We start from the raw sequence: 19,107 nt of genomic DNA, 5'->3' as shown, positions 1-19,107 counted from the left end.
TGCTTGCTGTTGGAAAACTTGGCGTGTTCTCCAAACTCTTAGAACTATATTTCAAAGTTATGTGTGGGTGCACTGAATCCTGTGCCTTAGATGTTTCCACCATGGAAAATTGGGTGTGGGAAATGTAGCTGAAACTCTCAATTCAGTAAACATTTTAATACGATAAATCTTGAGTGTAGGAAAAAGCTTGCTTCCATAGTTAATTTTCACTTAAGATGTGAACACAGTAGTGCATTTTAACATAGCAGAAGAAAACTTACCCTTTTGTGACTCTAACATTCATATATTAGAACAGAATATGTTGTTTTTTAATTACATTTTATTTCTATATATCTATGTTAAAACTATTTATCAGCTTTGAAGATTGAGTCCTCACAGAGAGCTGTAGCTTATCGACTGGAAATTCACAAGTCACAGACTCCTAAGTAGTGCAGTTGTTGCTTTTTGGTTCTGCAGTGAAGGTTGTTATGAAGCACTTTATCACTCTCCGTCCCTTTACTGTTCTAATTTTAGGATTTTGTGGAAGGTCTGCAGGGCAAGGGGTGGAATATGTTTGGTAGCCTGGGAGAAGTGAGACAGCTGATGGCACCTACAGAAAATGAAACCTCGAACTTGGATAATCTGGGTTCCAAATCCTTTCCCTCTCCTCATGCTGCTGTCCAGGACTTGGTGGCTGCTTCTTTCGACACAAAGTTGTCTTGTGCCTTGTAGGGCCACATACCACTTAACAGACATACTGATTATAATAACACTTGCCTTCTTAGGAGGCTTTGGTAGCTGAGAATATACTGGACTTCAATTTAAATTGACATTAAAACATGTTATCAACTATACACTGTCGCAAAAATAGGTATATCATATCAAAGTTAGATACGTGTGTGTATACACTTATATGTGTGGAAGTAGTGTTAGTCACTCAGTCGTGTCGGACTCTTTGCGACCCCATGGACTGTAGCCCACCAGGCTCCTCTGTTCTCCAGGCAAGGATACTGGAGTAGGTAGCCATTCTGTCTCCAGGGATCTTCCCAACCCAGGATAGAAACCAGTTCTTCCCATATTGCAAGAGGATTCTTTACCATCTGAGCCACCAGGGAAGCTCAAAGAGACATTGTTGCAGAGGGGGTTACACATACTTATATGTACATAGAGTCATATACACAGTGCTTTGAAGATATATATGTACATTGTATTAGTGTGATTTGATGGAGTTTGGAGTTTCGTGACTCATACCCCTCAGTCTCCTGAGTATTTGACAAAAACCTCTGTTACAGACTGAATGTTCGTGTCTCCTAAAACTCAAAGGTTGAGGCCATAACCCCCAGTATGATAATACAGTTGACCCTTAAACAATGTGGCGGTTAGACATACTCACCCTCCATGCTCAAAAAATCCACTTAGAACTTCTCTATCCATGGTTCTATATCTGCATATTCAGTCAACCTCATATGGTATAGTACTGTAGTACATATTTATTGGAAAAGATTCGTGTGGAAATGGACCTGTACAGTTCAGATCTGTGTCCCTCAAGGGTCAACTCTATTTGGAGATAGGGCCCTTTGGAAAATAGTTAGCTTAGATGAGATCATGAGGGCAGAATCCCCATGTTGGGATTACTGCTCATACAAGAGACCAGAAAGCTTGTTCTCTGTGTCCCCCGTGTGAAGCTCCAACAGAAAGGCAGCTATCTGCAAACTGGGAAGAGAGCTATCACCAAGAACTAAATCTGCTGACCCCTTGACCTTGGACTTCTTAACCTCTCAGTTCAGTTCAGTTCAGTCGCTCAGTCATGTCCGACCCCTTGCGACCCCATGAATCACAGCACACCAGGCCTCCCTGTCCATCACCAACTCCTGAAGTTCACTCAAACTCATGTGCATCGAGTCGGTGATGCCATCCAGCCATCTCATTCTATGTCGTCCCCTTCTCCTCCTGCCCCCAATCCCTCCCAACATCAGAGTCTTTTCCAGTGAGTCAACTCTTCACATGAGGTGGCCAAAGTATTGGAGTTTCAGCTTGAAAAATAAGTGTGTGCCATGTAAATCACCCAATCTGTGTTATTTTGTTATATTGAGTAGCCTGAACTTACTGAATATCTTTAAAATACACTGTGATTGAGGTGAAAGTTTGCTTTCCTGTTCTGTTGGTATCTCAAGTGTTCTAGATCACTCGTGCCTAGGGTTCTAGGAACTCTAAGGTCCTATTGTGTACAGAAAGCCTTCAAGGTGAATGCTTAGCTTGGTGGTAGACACTGAAGCAGCCGAGGCTGGGGTGATGCTTCGCTTTTGTTTACTGACAGAAGACTTGGCCACAATGTGGGAGGTTGGAAAGGAGTTAGAGGAAACCGCCTTTTGTCAGCCACCAATGATGGGTCTTGTAGGCATCACGGCCCAGTTTGTTTTTTAATTTTGTTTCAGTTTGTTTTTCTTTATCCAGGACAAGTTTAGATTAGAAATATCCAGCAGACAGCAGAAAAGCCCTATCAGTGTGTCAGTGCTGGGCTGAGCAGCCTTGACCTAGTTTTGACAGACAGCTGTCACATGGAACAACTGAAAGGTAAAACCTGTTTCTGGATGTCTGGTCACATGTGTGTGGACTCTGAAAATGAAATGTATGTGTGCCCATATCAGCTTATGTTTCAAAGATCTGGAAAGCTCAACGACTCTGTGGCCTTTTGCTTTTCCCGTTTACCTGGGTCCCGATTTATACTTAGGAGAGTTTCTGTATTTGCTCTTCTATGCCTACAGTCAATGTCTTGAACCTCAGCTTCCAGAGTAGACTTTAATATGTTACAGTATATCTAAATCTGGTCAGACCTTGGCCTGGTTTTTATTCTTGTTTGATACAGTCTGTTTTTGTTTTTTTTTACCATTATGGTTTTGGATTTGATCGCTGTACTCTTCCCTTCTGCAAGAGGAAAGTGAGAGGTTGCTGCAAGCAAGAGTTTTCCAACAGCTTCTGATACGTTCTGCCCCTTAGCCTTCGTGCAGGTGGATGGGTGCTGGAGCAACCAGAGCGCCCCTCTGTTATAGTGTGGCGTGGGTGTAGAAATAGCAGCACTTCCTATGGACTGGGATGTGATATTTTAGTGAAGCCCTGCCCTGTAGCAGGATTACTAGGGAGAGAGCATCAGTGATTGAACTTGCACACTCCAGGGTGATGCTGAAAGGGAATCATGACTCGAGTTTGAAACTGGTGGCTTTGTCAAAGAAGAAAGTCCAGTCAATTTGAAGGCCCATAGTGGCACTTCAGATATCTATATGAGAGGAACAAATAATAACGTAGAAGGGGAGTTCTACTATCCTCATGTTTATTACATACGGTACTCACACACTCTGAAGCTTTACTCTGTATGTTACACTGTGGTGGTGCTTTCCCTGTCAAACGGCTTTCACATATAAAATCTTATTTGATTCTTTGTGGTAGGTCAAACAGTTTTAGTCATTTTACAGAGAGGACTCTGAGAAGTGACAGAACCAGCATCCAGAGTTTAGGTTCAGTGCCAGTGCCCATTCTTCTCCATTACATAGATCTCATATTTATTTCAAAGTGCTTATCTCACAGAAACAGGAAATATGGCCAAAAGTAAAACATTTCTTAATCTCGGAAAGAAATTATATCCCTTTATAGTAGTCTGTTCTGTGATGACATTTGCTTTAAATGCTCAAACTGATTCTGGCTGGGATTATTATGAATAAATAGAAGATCATACTCATCGCTGACCAAAGTGACAATAGTGGGAAGCTTTAGCTCGTCCAGTGGTCGAAACCTTGTGATAACAGGATGTAGAAGCAAGGGGCAGGGGTAGAAATAATTTCCTTTTCCCCTTGCAGGGCCACTGTCTTTGGGGTATGTCACAAAGTTAATGAGTCAGGTGTGTAGGGAAGACAAGAAACAGTTCATTGCTCACTGAATTGTACAGATCACCCACAAAGGATTGAGTCGAATTTGAGTAAACTAAGTTGTAAATTTGATTAAGCATTTTTTTCTGTCTTTGAAATTTAAGAGTCTTAAAAGCTTTCCTCAAAGCCCTTAATTTAATACTATGCTAATTTTAAATATTTGAAAGTGACTTTAGCAAATTTGACTTAAATTCACCTGAAATGCTTGAATTTTTTCCTTCATAAAGTAGCTGGAAGAAAACAAAGTATGAAAAATTGCAGTTCACCTGACTTGACTCTTTCATCCTGGTCCTTTCTTCTGATAGTCTTTTTCCCCTTTACTTCTCTTTAAGAACTAAGAAAGACCAGATTCAGAGTAATTTTGCCATTCCAAAAATAGTTTTTTGTCTCCTGGTTGATACTTGGAGGTTCCAAAAATAGTTCTTTGTCTCCTGATTGATACAAAGTTAAAATTCCACTGAGAGACTACATATAGGTTTTTATGTAAACAGTGCTTTATGCCTTGTTGAAAGTAAAAGAACAAAACTTTTTTCTTCCATAACCTGCTTACAACTTTAGATTCCTACACAGGCACACATGCTTTACCACCTTAAACTCTCAGATAAAAGTGAGAATTTACTATGAAAATACTGGAGAAGTAAGGGAGGAACTGTGGCAAACCACAGTGTGCAGGTTGGCATATTCCTCAAATCTCTGAGGAATTCAAATAAAGAGCCACTCAGACATTTTGTACAAAAATGTATTGGACAGAAAAAATAAGTAATTTTCATTTTCATGTTGTTTTATGAACAAACAAAAATATAGCTTCTGCTGTGAACCAGTTTGCTGGGCTATAGCTCAGTAGTTTAGTAGTTTGGTAGTTCGTTTTTGTTTTACTCAATTTAAGAGCTTTGTTGAGATATAATTTATATAGCATACAATTCAGTCACTTAAAAGTGTATATTCAGTGGCTTTAAGTATATTCCTAGAATTGTGCATCCATCACAATTTTAGAACATTTTCATTACCACCAAAAGAAATACTGCACCCCTTAGCCTTTACACCCCAATCTTCTCATTCCCCCAAACCCCAGGCAAGCACTAATCTACTTTTAGTTCCTCTAGATTTGTTTATTCTGAGTATTTCACTTAAATAGAGTCATATAGTATGTGATCCTTTGGGACTGAATTCTTTTAATTAGCGTAATGTTTTCAAGATTCATCTATGTTGCTGCACATTCGTTGCTTCTTTTATTGGCAAGTAATATTCTATTTTGGAGAAGGCAATGGCAAGCCACTCCAGTTCTCTTGCCTAGAAAATCCCATAGATGGAGGAGCCTGGTAGGCTGCAGTCCGTGGGGTCGCTAAGGGTCGGACACAACTGAGTGACTTCACTTCCACTTTTCACTTTCACACATTGGAGAAGGAAATGGCAACCCACTCCAGTGTTCTTGCCTGGAGAATCCCAGGGACGGGGGAGCCTGGTGGGCTTCCGTCTGTGGGGTCACACAGAGTCGGACACGACTGAAGTGACTTAGCAGCAGCAGCAATATTCTATTTTACGAATGTATCACATTTTGTTTATGCAGTCTTCAGTTGATGGACAGTGGTGTTGTTTCTACTTTTTGACTATTATGAATAATGTTGCTGTGAACATTTGTGCACTTGTTTTTGTGTGAACATATGTTCTCATTTCTCTTGCTTACATACCCAAGAGGAATTGTGGGATTGTATGATAACTCAGTGTTTAGCCATTTGCAGAACTTACAAAGTGGCATCACTGTTTTACATTCCTACCAGTGAATAAGTTTAATTTCTCCACATCCTTACACTTGTTGTCTTTTTATTATCTTGATAATAATTGATTATCTTGATAATAATAAGATATTAACCCATCTTGATGAGTATAAAGTGGAATTTCATAGTTTTAATTTGTGCTTTCCTGGTGGCTGACAATGTTGAGCGTCTTTACTTGTGCTTTTTGGCTGTTTATATCTTCTTAAGAGAACTTCCTATTCAGGTCCATTTTTAAATTAGCCTGCTTTATTGAATTGTAACAGTTCTTTAAATATTCTGGATATAAACCCCTTATCAGATATATGATTTGCAAAAATGATTCTGTGGGCTTTCTTTTCAGTTTCTTAATAATGTCCTTTGAAGCACACAAATTTTAACCTTGATGTTCAATTTAATTTTTGTTGTTTGTGCTTTTGGGGTCATATCTAAGAAACCATTACCTATCCATGGTCACAGATATTTATGCCTATATTTTCTTCTAACATTTTTACAGCTTCAGCTCTTTTAGATTGTTGATCCATTTTGAGTTAATTTTTGTATATGGTATAAGATATGAATCCAACTTCATTCTTTTGCATGTAGATATCCAGTTGTCCCAGCACCATTTGTTGGCAAATGATTAACTTTTATTATACAACAGATGTTTACCATAAACTCCATGATAATGTAAATGTCAGTGAAAGTCGCTCATTCATGTCTGACTCTTTGCGACCCCATAGACTATACAGTACATGGAATTCTCCAGGCCAGGATACTGGAGTGGGTAGCCTATCCCTTCTCCAGGGGATCTTCCCGACCAGGAATCGAACCGGAGTCTCCTGCTTTGCAGGCAGATTCTTTACCAACTGAGCTATCAGGGAAGCCCAATGTGAATGTCAACACTGTGTCCAAAGCTGTAGTTTGCAATGTACAAGGATGACTCTCACCATCCAGTTCCATAGCAGTTGCTTACACTTCCTTAGTGACAATGTTCCAACAGAACCCCTTTAAGTAAGTGTGTTTGCCTTTCTGTGTGTGTTGGGAACAGTAGCATAGGTGTGGAGAACGAGTGCATTTTAAAATTCACTGAAAACCTTCACTTATTAAGTATATAGTTTGTACCAGATATTGTACTAGGCTCTAGTAATGCAAGCATAGGCCTGCCACAGAGGAGAATTTCAGTAATTGTTGAAAGATAGGATAAAGTTTGGAAAGATGGGAGAACGTTTGCATATAGCCCTTGCTTTTAAGAAAGAGAGATAATTATAATGTGAAATGCTTAACTGAGGCATAGCTATAAAGTTAGTTAGGAACACAGGAATTCAACATTTAGTTCATCTAACCAATTAAAAAAAGAATTGAAGTGGAAAGCACCTTCCAGATTAGCTGGTAATGTTACTATAGTTTTGTATTATTATTGAAACATAAAAGAAAAATTAATTATAGGCATTTGGTTTTTAATCTTCATTTACCTCTATTCATTTATTCTTTTGCAGAATAGGTTTTTTGCCTCTAATACTGAATATAGCTGCAGAGGGGGCAGCTTAGGAAACCAAAGATTTAATTTCTCTCTAGTGTTCATGTTATACTTTCCTAATAAATGGTTTCTAGTATAAAGATGTCAGTTTTTAAAATTTAATCACAATTCCCTTTTGCAACTCTGTCCAAGCCCCTCCTCATTGTTCCCATTTGCTATCAGAGGAGTAAATAAATCTTACTTCATAATTTGTTTTTCAGCTTATATAAAAGTCTTGTTTAGTTTTTTTGGGTTGCTTAAGTCTTGGCTTAATTAATTGGTAAAAAGTAAAAAAAATCACTTCTAAAAGATTAATGCAGTTGATTTTTTGATTAATGTTTAGTTTATCAATTTACAAGATTATCTTTTAAAAGCTACTCAGTTTCAGAATGGCATCTAATATTTTTGAGGTAATTTCAATATAGATATCAAGGATTTGGGCATTCTGAAAAGCCACACTCTGAATTGTGATTTTAACCTCACAAAGAAAACATATACCGTTTTAAACCTATCTGCTGGTTTCCTTTGCGTGAGGCAAAGTATCGTAGTTTTCTCTGTCCCTGAGCAACTGGGAAATTTGCTGGTGCTGATATGACAATAGCTTCAACTTGTCCTGACAAGTTTGTTTTATTATAGATTTAGAAAGGAATCAATAGTCTCCTTCTATTTTTGTGTATTTTATTTCACAGTTATTGATAAACCAAAAAAAATCTAAGTCTTTATTGCCTGAGAACAGATTCTTCGACAGATGACTGAATTTTTTTTGAAGTCACCATTGGTTCTTTATTTTGCTACACTTTCGAGCAAAGAAAAAAATGTGTACTTTGAATGAATTGATACCTAGATTCCCATTATATTGACAGCTCTTAAGGCTTTTTATTACTTAGAGAAATGAATCCTATGAATTCTAAATTCACTGTGTATATAACGTTTATTGTCTTGCATATCCAGGGTGAATCTTTGATAGACACTTACCATGAGAATATCAGAAATAGAAGTAGCCTAGGAGACTATGTAGTCCAAATTTTCTCACTTTCTATATAAGGAAATGGAGACCCGGAGGAGTGTGTGAATTACCTTAGGCTGCATATCTGATTAGTAGTGAAGTGAGTCTCAGTACAAACAATAGGACTTGAAAACATTATTTTGCCTGTAGTTTGACTGCAGTATCTAAATATGAGTCCACCAAATGAGGTAGATACACCCCACATTTGATTCCTCACACATCTACCAATTTATAACTAAGAAAAATGAAAGCGAAAGTCGTTCAATTGAGTCTGACTCCTTGCAACCCCATGGACTGTACAGTCCATGGAATCCCCCAGGCCACAATACTGGAGTGGGTAGCCATTCCCTTCTCCAGGTTCTTCCCAACCCAGGGATCGAACCCAGGTCTCCTGCATTGCAGGCGGATTCTGTACCAGCTGAGCCACCAGGGAAGCCCGTAACTAAGAAAACACAGTCTAATTACTGCATACAAATAGGTACAGATAGCCTGCTATATTAGACCTCTATGAAAAGCTATTTTAAAAGCATCTTTACAGAAGAAAATTTGTCACTCTTCTTTAATTATTCATTCTCATGTTTAATAGCCATCATTCAGAAAGATTTCTTTATATCAAAAAGTTTCAAATCTGGAGTCCATGGATCCCTAAAGAATCCATATTAGGGTGATTCTGAACCCCTTGTAGTTAGTACATAATTTCTTTCACAGCTTTTATAAATTTTTTGATAAACCCACTGCCCAGGATCAATCTGGATTCTCAGTCTACAGTATAGCCACATTTCTTTTCACCTTATCTTCTTTGTAAGACACTTGATAATCCTCTGTATAATAACTCTGCATGACCTTGGAGACTTACTGTTTCCAAGTGAAGAATCATTTTAACTTGTCTTAGGTTTCTTTTTTCCACATTTTAAATCATTTTTATGGCTGTCTTTTGAATCCTTTCCAAATTCTTTGTAAGCCTGAAAACCAAGGAGCTCAGAATTAGAAATCATATGTTAATGAAGATCTTGTTTAGGCACTTGGATCTGCTGAGAGTGGTGTCAGAGGATTAGGAGCAGCAGAAGTAAGACTGCTGAGATAGGTGCAGGAATGTCACCCCTCCACACACCCCCTACCCCCTCATTCAGAAAAGCTAGGCAGAAACTCAGGGTCAAAACAGACCAAGCTTAAAGTATTGGGTGTATTTCAAAGTTCAAAGCATAGTACCTAGATCCTGAATAAAAGGATTCAAATTCCAGAAAAGAAATAGAAATCAAACCGAGACCTGAAGGTGAAACAGAATCCTGCAGAAAATCCACATAGTAAGTAACCGTCACCTTTCTGACTAAATTCAACCCAATCTTCCAGAATTGAGACTCTTCATATGGGAACAGCCCGCTGGTAATACTTGTCTCCCAGACTTCCCTTCACCCTGCAGCCTCTACATTTACACTGGCCTCAGAGTGCTAGATTCCTGAGAGTTGTGTTCCCAGGAGATGTGACTAGTGGAAACAGTAAGATACAGCTTACAAGCTATAATATATAAAATAGTTTCTCAAAATCACTGGGGTTCAGAGGGATTATGGATTCTTCTGGGAATCCGATGAAAACTGTGGGCTTTCTCTTCAGAAGGAGGGCACCAAATATATATCATGTTAAAAAATTTATGCAGTTTAACCTGCCCTGAGACTGATTCAGTCTCCTGATTGATAAGTATGGTATTCTGTATTTCTTACCCATTTGTTTCCTGTTCTTTATTAATGTTTTATAGATTGTTTTGGTTGTCTGAGCTATACCAAGGAGATTATGGCATTTTGTCTTCACATGTGAGCCAAAGGATTAATGGAGGGAACAGCAACACTAAGGCCATGACCCTGCTGTCAACAGTGATTTGGGAGAGATCCGTGGGAGCACGGTGAATTGAGGGGGAAAGAATTGTGCCAAAGAAGTCTAGTGTCCCCTTTTCATGGGATGACTTTTCTTCTGTTCCTTAGGATGATCTACATTTTATTAATTAAGAAGCAGTTCCTTTGTGAATCATGTGATGAGACATTGAGCTACTTGGTTTTATGTGGTTTTTCTTAGAGCAGCACCCAGTCCCAAACGTGGCTGGCCTAGGTCTACTGAGGTAGTGGGTGAGACTCCTGGCCAGGAAAGGGTGAGAGGGCAGAGCAGGAGGGATGCTTTGGTAACACAGCCTGAACTTCATTCATGGCTACTTATGACTAGATTGTGAATTTTACACATTTATATCCAGTGGCCCACCCTCAGACTCTTTCTTGAGGTGTTAAATCTGTAAGACTGAAAATTTAGAGAGTAATTATCTGGATAACTCAAATTGAATAAAAACCCCACCACAAAGATTAAGTCCTGTAGAACCCAGTACCGAATTATCCAATTAATCCTATATTTACATACAACTTAGAAAAGAAAAAAAAAAAAAATCTTTTTTCTAAGTTACAATAAACAAACCAAAAAAAAAAAAAAAAAACCTGTTTTGAAGAACAGATTCCTAAATGTGTAAATATTTAAGTTTAAATGTCTATTAAATGTGTGAAAATCTAGTCTCCATCTTGTGCTTTAGCTACTTATCTTCTCCCTTTACTTGGTCTTTTCAAATTCTGTCTTTCCCTAAAGCCCAGTTTTGGGGCCTACCCTGCCAATGAAATAGAGCTGTCAGCTACTCTGATGACATTTTGGAGTATAAATTAGTCCTGTCTTTGGCATGGGGCCTGGCATGTAATAAGCAATAAAACTGCAGTTGATGATAATGGTTGTGATGCTGTTTTCTCAAATACTCTAGTCAATATTTAATCTCCTTATTCTCTGACCATAAGAATACTTAACTGCCTGTACCACTTTTTGGCACTTACTATCTTAGTTTAGGTGTTATTATTTTATATCCATAATAAGATTGCTCACTTCTTGGTAGGCAGTCATAGGCATACAAAACTGCTGAGTTGGATTGAAAGTTGTTATTTACCGGCTTTGTAAGCCACGTGATCTTCATTATGTGTTTTTTCCCCTCCACAGAAAATGAAAACATTAGCAGAAAGGAGGAGAAGTGCTCCATCTCTTATCCTGGATAAAGCCCTGCAGAAGCGGCCCAGTACCAAGTAAGTGGGAAGCTTCATACTCCTCAGTTCTGCTGCATTTCTTTTATGTGTGTGGTTTGTTTGCTTTGTATCAAGATCGGAATTCTCTGTTAAATAATAGAAAGCATGACTTCTGTTCTGAGTTCATGTAATAAGACATATTCTTTATGAGAAATATAAAGCCTTTTGAGAGCTTGTGATCTGTTGTTTAAAATTGATTCGAGAGTGAATCTTACATCCAGTGGTACACAAACATGCATGTTCCACATATGGTAAAAGTTTTATTTTTGGAAACAATTAGAAATTAGAATACTAAAGATGAGTTATTTTAACCACTATACGTGTTTGGTTATGCACAAACTTTTGCTTACTTTTTATCATAAAGTGATACCCATGCAAAAGTAAAAGGAAGATTTTTAGCAACTTTAGATATGAATAAAGATAGATTAAGTTTAATAAAAGATTGAGTGCTGATTGCTTTTAGACATTATTGGTTAGAGTAATCACTAGTGATTAATTAGTGAAATTTGAACGGGAAAACAGGCTAAATGTCTATTGAAATGACCATTTCACCAACTGAAGCTAAATACTATTTCTATGGACATCGTCAGAGTTTTTCGTAATATGTCGAAATGGGATGGCTTTTCAGTCACTAATTTATTCAATAATTTTTAATGGCATTTTAACTCAGAGCCTTTTTATGTGCAAAGGATTCCAGCAATGCTTTTCCACTAATACGTGAATCCTTTTATGTAAGGTGTGGTCTTTACCACGTTTTTAAAGGTGAGGATATATCTGATATTTCTATGAATGGTGTACTGATTTAACATGAAATCTATGTGAAGGCATGGCATTTTTTTCATTTTTTAAAATTTATTTATTTTTAATTGAAGGATAGTTGCTTTAGAGAATTTTGTTGTTTTCTGTAAAACCTCAACATGAATCAGCCATAGTATACATATGACCCCTCCCTCTTGAACCTCCCTTCATCTCCCTCCCCATCCCACCTTTCTACTTGATACAGAGGCCCTGTTTGAGTTCCCTGAGATGTACAGAAAATTCCCATTGGCTATCTGTTTTACATATGGTAATTGATGCTTTTGAACTGTGGTGTTGGAGAAGACTCTTGAGAGTCCCTTGGACTGCAAGGAGATCCAACCAGTCCATCCTAAAGGAGATCAGTCCTGGGTGTTCATTGGAAGGACTGATGCTAAAGCTGAAACTCCAATACTTTGGCCACCACATACGAAGAGTTGACTCACTAGAAAAGACTCTGATGCTGGGAGGGATTGGGGGCAGGAGGAGAAGGGGATGACGGAGAATGAGATGGCTGGATGGCATCACCAACTCGGTGGACATGAGTTTGAGTGAACTCTGGCAGTTGGTGATAGACAGGGAGGCCTGGGGTGCTTTGATTCATGGGGTCGCAAAGAGTCGGACACGACTGAGCGACTGAACTGAACTGAACCGAATGTAAGTTTCCATATTACTCTCTCTGTACATCTTACCCTCTCTTCGCCTCTCCCTATGCCCATAAGTCTGTTCTCTAGGTCTGTTTCTCCATTGCTGCCTTGCAAATAAATTCATCAGTACTATCTTTCTAGATTCCATATATATTTGTTAGTATACGATATTTATCTTTCTCTTTCTGACTCACTTTACTCTGAATAATAGGCTGTAGGTTCATCCACCTCACTAGAACTGACTCAAATGTGTTCCTTTTTATGGCTGAGTGATATTCCTTTGTGTATACATACCACTTATGTTCTTTATCCGTTCATCTGTTGATGGATATCTAGGTTGCTTCCATGTTGTAGCTATTGTAAATAGTGCTCAAATAAACATTGGGTTACATGTGCCTTTTTCAGTTTTGCTTTCCTCAGGGTATATAGCTAAGAGTGGGATTTTGGGGGGATAATAGGGTGGTTTTATTCCTAATTTTTTAAGGAATCTCCATACCATCATCTATGGTGGCTGTATCAATTTACATTCCCACCAACAGTGCAAGAGTGTTCCCTTTTCTCCACACCTCTCCAGCATTTATTGTTTGTAGACTTTTTGATGTTGATCATTCTGACCGGTGTGAGGTGATATATCATTGTAGTTTTGATTTGCGTTTCTCTAATAATGAGCGATGTTGAACATCTTTTCATGTGTTTGTTAGCCATCTGTATGTCTTCTTTGGAGAAATGTCTATTTAGGTCTTTTTCCCACTTCTTGATTGGGTCACTTGTTTTCCTGGTATTGAGTTGTATGAGCTGCTTGTATATTTTGGAAATTAACCCTTTGTCAGTTGTTTCATTTGCTGTTATTTTCTCCCATGCTGAGGGTTGTATTTTCCCTTGTTTATAGTTTTCTTTGCTGTGCAAAAGCTTTTAAGTTTAATTAGGTCTCACTTGTTTACTTTTGCTTTATTTTCTGTTACTCTAGGAGGTGGGTCATAGAGGATCTTGCTTTGATTTATGTCATCAAGTATTCTGCCTATACTTTCCTCTAAGAGTTTTAAAGTTTCTGGTCTTACATTTGACCATTTGGTCTTCCATTTTGAGTTTATCTTTGTGAATAGTCTTAGGAGGTGTTCTAATTTCATTCTTTTGAATGTAACTGTCCAGTTTCCCCAGCACCACTTATTGAAGAGACTGTCTTTTCCCCATTCTATATTTTTGCCTCCTTTGTCAAAAACAAGGTACCCATAGATATATGGGTTTATTTCTGGACTTTCTATCTTGTTCCTTTGGTCTATATTTCTGTTTTTGTGCCAGTGCCATACTGTCTTGTAGACTGTAGCTTTGTAATATAATCTCAAGTAAGGAAGGTTGATTCCTCCAGCTCCATTCTTTCTCAAGACTGCTTTGGCTATTTGGGGTCTTTTGTGTTTCCATATGAATTGTGCAGTTTTCTGTTCGAGTTCTGTGAAAAATGCCATTGGTGATTTGTTAGGGATTGCATTGAATCTGTGGATTGCATTTAGTAGTATAGTCATTTTCACAATATTGATTCTTCCTACCCAGGAGCATGGAATATCTCTCCATTTGTTTATGTCATCTTTGATTTCTTTCATCAGTGTCTTATAATTTTCTGTATACAGTTCTTTTGTAACTTCAGTTCAGTCACTCAGTCGTGTCCAACTCTTTGCGACCCCATGAATCGCAGCACGCCAGGCCTCCTTGTCCATCACCAACTCCCGGAGTTAACCCAAACTCCTGTCCATCTAGTTGGTGATGCCATCCAGCCATCTCATCCTCTGTTGTCTCCTTCTCCTCCTGCGCCCAATCCCTCCCAGCATCACGGTCTTTTCCAATGAGTCAACTCTTCGCATGAGGTGGCCAAAGTATTGGAGTTTCAGCTTCAGCATGAGTCCTTCCAAGAACACCCAGGACTGATCTCCTTTAGGATGGACAGGTTGGATCTCCTTCTCCTTCTCCAACACCACAGTTCAAAAGCATCAATTCTTCAGCACTCAGCTTTCTTCACAGTCCAACTCACATCCTTACATGACCATGGGAAAAACCATAGCCTTGACTAGATGAACCTTTGTTGGAAAAGTAATGTCTCTGCTTTTTTTAATATGCTGTCTTGGTTGGTCATAACTTTCCTTCCAAGGAGTAAGCGTCTTTTAATTTCATGGCTGTAGTCACCATCTGCAGTGAGTTTGGAGACTAAAAATATAAAGTCTGACACTGTTTCCACTGTTTCCCCATCTATTTGCCATAAAGTGATGGGACCAGATGCCATGATCCTAGTTTTCTGAATGTTGAGCTTTAAGCCAACTTTTGCACTCTCCTCTTTCATTTTCATCAAGAGGCTTTTGAGTTCCTCTTCACTTTCTGCCATAAGGGTGGTGTCATCTGCATATCTGAGGTTATTGATATTTCTTCCGGCAATCTTGATTCCAGCTTGTGCTTCCTCCAGCTCAGTGTTCTTCATGATGTACTCTGCATATAAGTTAAATAAGCAGGGTGACAATATACAGCCTTGACGTACTCCTTTTCCTATTTGGAACCAGTCTGTTGTTCCATGTCCAGGTCTAACTGTTGCTTCCTGACCTGCATACAGGTTTCTCAAGAGGCAGGTCAGGTGGTCTGGTATTCCCATCTCTTTCAGAATGTTCCACAGTTTGTTGTGATCCACACAGTCAAAGGCTTTGGCATAGTCAATAAAGCAGAAATAGATGTTTTTCTGGAACTCTCTTGCTTTTTCCATGATCCAGCAGGTGTTGGCAATTTGATCTCTGGTTCCTCTGCCTTTTCTAAATCCAGCTTGAACATCTGGAAGTTCACGGTTCATGTATTGCTGAAGCCTGGCTTGGAGAATTTTGAGCATTACTTTACTAGTGTGTGAGATGAGTGCAATTGTGTGGTAATTTGAGCATTCTTTGGCATTGCCTTTCTTTGGGATTGGAAGGAAAACTGACCTTTTCCAGTCCTGTGGCCACTGCTGAGTTTTCCAAATCTGCTGGTATATTGAGTGCAGCACTTTCACAGCATCATCTTTCAGGATTTGAAATAGCTCAACTGGAATTCCATCACCTCCACTAGCTTTGTTTGTAGTGATGCTTTCTAAGGCCCACTTGACTTCACATTCCAGGATGTCTGGCTCTAGGTGAGTAATCCCACCATCATGATCATCTGGGTCATGAAGATCTTTTTTTACAGTTCTTCTGTGTATTCTTGCCACCTCTTCTTAATATCTTCTGCTTCTGTTAGGTCCATACCATTTCTGTCCTTTATCGAGCCCATCTTTGCATGAAATGTTCCCTTGGTATCTCTAATTTAGGTAGGTTTATTCCTAGATATTTTATTCTTTTTGTTGCAGTGTTGAATGGGATTGATTCCTTAATTTCTCTTTCTGATTTTTCATTGTTAGTATATCGGAATGCAAGTGATTTCTGTGTATTGATTTTATATCCTGTGACTTTGCTAAATTCACTGATTAGCTCTAGTAATTTTCTGTTAGTATCTGTAGGGTTTTCTATGTATTGTATCATGTCATCTGTAAACAGAGCTTTACCTTTTCTTTTCTCATCTGCATTCCTTCATTTCTTTTTCTTCTTTGATTGCTGTAGTTAGGACTTCCAGAATTATGTTGAATAATAGTGGTGAGTGTGGACCCCCTTGTATTTTTCCTGATCTTAGGGGGAATGCTTTCAGTTTTTTCACCATTGAGAATAATGTTTGCTGTGGGCTTATCATATATGACCTTTACTGTGTTGAAGTAGGTTCCTTATGTGCCCATATTTTGAAGAGTTTTAATCAGAAATGAGTGCTCAGTTTTGTCAAAGGCTTTTTCTGCATCTATTGAGATTATCATATGGTTTTAATCTTTCAATTTGTTAATATGGTATATCCCATTGTTTGATTTGCCTGTATTGAAGACTGGCATGGCATTTTTTGATGGTCCAAAATAAATTATATAGCCAAATCCCAACAAGTGAAACTTTCAAAATACTTAGCTCAGTCTCCTCTTCTTTTTTTTTTTTTTTTTGATTAGGCGCTCAATCCTGTCTGACTCTTTCCGACCCCATGGACTGTAGCCCATCAGTCTCCTCTGTCCATGGAATTCTCCAGGCAAGAATACTGGAGTGGGTAGCCATTCCCTTCTCCAGGGAATCTTCCTGACTGAGGGATCAAATCCAGGTCTCCCACATTGCAGACAGATCCTTTACTGTGTGAGCTACCAGGGAAGCCCCAGTCTCCTCTTAGTACTCAGCAAGTTGTCAGACTCAAGCAGCATCCCTGGCTGCCCCAGATGACACACTCTTTAGTCGTTGGGTTGATCAGAAAATGTAAATTACTTTTAATAGATGCCTAATCAAAATTTACTTATGAAAACATTCTGCCAATGAATAGTATAGAAATACACTTTTGTGCCATATAAAAATGGCTTTTGGATTGTTTGCAATGTTATACCTTTGGATTGGGGCTTCTCTGATAGCTCAGTTGGTAAAGAATCCACCTGCAGTGCAGGAGACCCCAGTTGGATTCCTGGGTCAGGAAGATCCCCTGGAAAAGGGATAGATAGGCTGCCCACTCCAATATTCTTGGGCTTCTCTTGTGGCTCAGCTGGTAAAGAATCTGGCTTCAGTGCGGGAGACATGGGTTCGATCCTTGGGTTGGGAAGATCCCATGGAGAAGGGCAACGCTACCCACTCCAGTATTCTGACCTGGAGAATTCCATGCACTGTATAGTCCATGGGGTCACAAAGAGTCAGACATGACTGAGAGACTTTTCACTTTCACTTTCATCTTTGCATTAGTGGTGGATTAAATAAAGAATGGTTGTGTCTTCACAGTTTGACCTTGATTATCTATAAAATTCAAGAGAAATTCTTTTTTAGGGGAGGTAGAGAGAGAAGGCAGAAATTGTCTTTAATTCTGCTGTATTTAAAAAAAAATAGCTTTATTTAACCACTTTTAAAAAAATAAACAGTTTTAGGTAAAATTTTTGTTGGAAGTTCCCGCAATGGACATGTGCTAGGCTTTTCAATTAAAAATAGCCCTTATTTATATCAGAGAAGGTTTATCTCTAAATCAGGGGTCAAATAGTGGCACACCTACCCTCTAACCCAGGGTGAGAATATACAGCAGTATGCATGCTACTCTCTCAAATCACTCCACCATCTTCTTTTCCCCGTGTGTCCAAAGTCTGTTCTGAATGTCTGCATCACAATTGCTGCCCTAGGTAGCAATGTACCTATCCCAGGGCAAAGGTTTAGAAGTACATACAAATGATTAATTGTGTTTACTCTCAGGAATAACTCAGTTGGTAAAGAATCCACCTGTAATGCAGGAGACCCTGGTTCAATTCCTGGGTCGGGAAGATCCTCTGGAGAAGGGATAGGCTACCCACTCCAGTATGCTTGGGCTTCCCTTACGGCTCAGCTGGTAAAGAATCTGCCTGCAATGCGGGAGACCTGGGGTTGATACCTGAGTTGGGAAAATCCCCTAGAGAAAGGAAAGGCTACCCACTCCAGTAATCTGGCCAGGAGAATTCCATGGGTCGCAAGGAGTCAGACACGACTGAGTGACTTTCACTTTAAAGTCAAGCATTGTAAAGCAGCACTGATAGAAAACAGGAAGCCCAAATTAATCATTTGTATGTACTTCTAAACCTTAGTCTATGCGAGTGTAATTAAAATTTGTATTTACTTTCTGTAATGTTTAAATTTTCACTTTAATATAGATAAGTTAGATCTTTGCATGTTTCAAGTCTTGCAGTCTTTTTAAAAGATCAAATCCTATTATAATAACCATTCAAGAAAGCCTTTGAATTTGTCCTTTATATAATGTACACTCTTGAAATGTTTTATCAATCAGATTTTACTAATTATTGAATTTTCTGTTTTAAAGAAACTTTATAGTGAATTGCTTTATAGAATAGATCACGTCTCTTTTCACAGTTGTTAAGAATAACTCAAATTTTCATGACTGGAATTTTGCTTTTCCGTGATTTATACTCAGGAAACAAGGAAAATTTCTAAAGTCTATTCTGAGCACACACCTACTTCAAGTAAAATTTTATGTAATGAAATTCTACTACCTAAAAAGAATCTTTACAATCTCTTTGCATGTAACATCATGGGAATTAATCTGTAAAATATTGGTATACATTGTGGGGATAGATAGCAAAGATATTGAGTGTTTTATTTATTAGCATTGTATATTTCTTGAAATAGATCCATCATAGCACTTCATATTTCTTTAAACCTATATTTGATTTTGCTTTTCCAGTATAACATTACTATTTCTACTGTAGTCTTCTAATTATGGTGTTATTTTAATAATTAACGACTTATAGTTGATAAAGTTTTTATCCAAAATTTAGCAATAACTCACAGAGGATTTATTGGAATTCC

At 38.4% G+C, this 19,107-nt stretch overlaps 1 protein-coding gene across 2 annotated transcripts in view; it reads left to right on the top strand.

Moving 5' to 3' along the window:
• ARHGAP20 (Rho GTPase activating protein 20) overlaps positions 1-19,107 on the top strand; it is a 207,215-nt gene that overhangs the window by 11,403 nt on the left and 176,705 nt on the right. For both annotated transcript variants that reach the window (XM_055422993.2, XM_055422992.2), the window contains exon 2: positions 11,191-11,273. In XM_055422993.2, the coding sequence (XP_055278968.2) occupies positions 11,194-11,273 (80 nt within the window). In that variant the 5' untranslated portion in view covers positions 11,191-11,193. The remainder of the gene's footprint in view (positions 1-11,190; positions 11,274-19,107) is intronic.

Source organism: Moschus berezovskii, chromosome 14, assembly GCF_049115385.1.
Source record: "Moschus berezovskii isolate FMDL1 chromosome 14, NW_MosBer_1.0, whole genome shotgun sequence".
Classification (NCBI taxonomy): domain Eukaryota; kingdom Metazoa; phylum Chordata; class Mammalia; order Artiodactyla; family Moschidae; genus Moschus; species Moschus berezovskii.
Note: the sequence above shows the minus strand (reverse complement) of the source record. Positions and strands in the feature narration are given on the sequence as shown.